Source organism: Tachysurus fulvidraco, chromosome 22, assembly GCF_022655615.1.
Source record: "Tachysurus fulvidraco isolate hzauxx_2018 chromosome 22, HZAU_PFXX_2.0, whole genome shotgun sequence".
Taxonomy (NCBI): Eukaryota; Metazoa; Chordata; class Actinopteri; order Siluriformes; family Bagridae; genus Tachysurus; species Tachysurus fulvidraco.
Genome location: NC_062539.1, coordinates 310,995 through 313,494, shown reverse-complemented (window position 1 = coordinate 313,494; position 2,500 = coordinate 310,995). Strand labels below are relative to the sequence as shown.

The 2,500-nt window shown below is 38.9% G+C and overlaps 1 protein-coding gene across 2 annotated transcripts in view; it reads left to right on the top strand.

Moving 5' to 3' along the window:
- The window catches only part of col11a1b (collagen, type XI, alpha 1b), a 68,581-nt gene that overhangs the window by 57,412 nt on the left and 8,669 nt on the right, over positions 1 to 2,500 (top strand). For both annotated transcript variants that reach the window (XM_047806634.1, XM_027166057.2), the window contains exons 47-53: positions 689 to 742; positions 825 to 878; positions 976 to 1,029; positions 1,165 to 1,218; positions 1,930 to 2,037; positions 2,139 to 2,192; positions 2,339 to 2,392. In XM_047806634.1, coding sequence (XP_047662590.1) covers positions 689 to 742; positions 825 to 878; positions 976 to 1,029; positions 1,165 to 1,218; positions 1,930 to 2,037; positions 2,139 to 2,192; positions 2,339 to 2,392 — 432 coding nt within the window. The remainder of the gene's footprint in view (positions 1 to 688; positions 743 to 824; positions 879 to 975; positions 1,030 to 1,164; positions 1,219 to 1,929; positions 2,038 to 2,138; positions 2,193 to 2,338; positions 2,393 to 2,500) is intronic.

The window sequence follows — 2,500 nt, the reverse complement described above, 5'->3', positions numbered from 1 at the left end:
CACTGTACTACACACACTGTACTACACACACTGTACTACACACTCTGTACTACACACTCTGTAGGACACACTCTGTAGGACACACTCTGTACTACACACTCTGTACTACACACACTGTACTACACACTCTGTACTACACACACTGTACTACACACTCTGTACTACACACTCTGTACTACACACTCTGTACTACACACACTGTACTACACACTCTGTACTACACACACTGTACTACACACTCTGTACTACACACTCTGTACTACACACTCTGTACTACACACACTGTACTACACACTCTGTACTACACACTCTGTACTACACACTCTGTAGGACACACTCTGTAGGACACACTCTGTACTACACACTCTGTACTACACACTCTGTAGGACACACTCTGTAGGACACACTCTGTACTACACACTCTGTACTACACACTCTGTAGGACACACTCTGTAGGACACACTAAAAACAAAGTAACAATAAAGACACAATAAAAACAATAAAGACACAATAAAAACAAAGTAACAACCCAATTTTGTTTGATCAAAATGTTAAATAAAATATTTAACATTTTGATCAAACAAAATTGGGTTGTTACTTTGTTTTTATTGTAGTTTTCAGAGGGTACCAATATTTTTGTTCCATTTTCTATAAATGTTTCCATTTAAACCCATAAATCTGTCTACAGGGATTACCAGGACCCCCAGGGGAGAAGGGAGAGACTGGTGATGTCGGTGCAATGGTTCGTTTCAGACTCTTTTCACTGTATTTATTACTTACTGCTTGTTCATTTGTTTACTGATTGCTGTTCTGATGGATTTCAGGGTCCTCCTGGTCCTCCAGGCCCAAGAGGTCCTCAGGGTCCCAGTGGAGCTGATGTGAGTGTTTCACTTCCACATGTTTACCTGCATGCCTTCTCATATAAACCTCTGTCTCAGACAAAATGTCAGGGTAACATGGTGTTTTTGTTTACAGGGAGCTCAGGGGCCTCCCGGTGGTGTCGGCTCTATGGGAGGAAATGGAGAAAAGGTCAGAATTGTTTTGTTTAAAGTCTGGACAGAAATATAATTCACACTAATACACAGTCCTAAATCCATCAGATCCTCTACATGAACACTGGAGATGTTTCAGTAAAGCCTCACAGATAATCTGGTTATTTCATAGGGTGAGACAGGTGAAGCAGGAAACCCAGGACCTCCTGGAGAGACTGGTTCAATGGTAAGTGTGTGTGTGTGTGTTTATAAAATAAATCACACATGAATATAATTGACAGACAAACAACAGCAATGAAAGTAATTAATATATTATTGATACTAATGATTACTGTTATTTATATTAATACTAAGGAATATATGTGGTTATAATATTATTGTCAGGACTCAGCCTGGACTGTTGGTCATGTGCCTTTTGTTTACGTTCCTCGTCACGTGTCCCCGCCTTCGTCCGCCCCTCCCTGTCTTCACACCTGTTCCTAATCGTGTCTCATTGTCTTTTTGTATTTAACTGTGCCGCTTTGCCTTGTGCAGCGTGGAATCAACTGTTGTCTTTGTCCGGTCTAGTCCGTGTTATGTTTTATGTTTTTCGTTATTAAACCCTGTTATTTTTGCCATCCTGCGTTTGGGTCCCTTTTATCCTGCGTTCATGACAATTATATTAATTATATTAATCTGGGTTAATATCATACAGATAATAATACAATAAATACAGAATAAAATTCAATCTATTCTATAAATAAAATAGCAAAAATTAAATGCTACTAGATCAACAAGTAGGAATAAAACCATAAGGACAACAATACAACCAACAATAATATTTATAATGTTGATTTTTTTATATTTTATATGTTGTGTATTTATTATGTATGTACACATCATTATTTATTTCATTTTATTATCTTTATTTAATAATGACTCTGATGTTGTGTTTTAGGGTCCAAAAGGTGAAGTAGGTGAGAAAGGAGAGACAGGACCACCTGGAGCTGCCGGACCTGCAGGAGCACGAGGACCCCCTGGAGATGATGGTCCTAAGGGAAACCCTGTAAGTTAGAGTTTGCCATGAATTATAACTGTATTATAACTGAATTGTTACTGAATTATAACTGAATTATAACTGAATTATCACTAAACTCTTTTAACTAGGGGCCTGCTGGCTTTCCTGGAGACCCAGGTCCTCCTGGTGAGCCTGGTGTTGCTGTAAGTCTAATAATAAAACTAGTGAAAGTTAATAAGAAGTGGAGCGATAGCAGTATAGATAATCACACACACAGACGTGTACTAAAGTGTGTGTTAGATCTGTGTATAAGAAGTGTGTAGTGTGTAAAGTGTTGTGTGTTTCACAGGGGCTCGATGGTCTTCCTGGAGATAAAGGAGATAATGGAGAGGCCGGTCAACAGGTATGTCAACATGTGTCATGTACATACTCACAAAATCACAGAAGAAAACATGTACAGGACACAGTGATGTGATCGGTCTGTGTGTGTGTGTGTGTGTGTGTGTGTGTG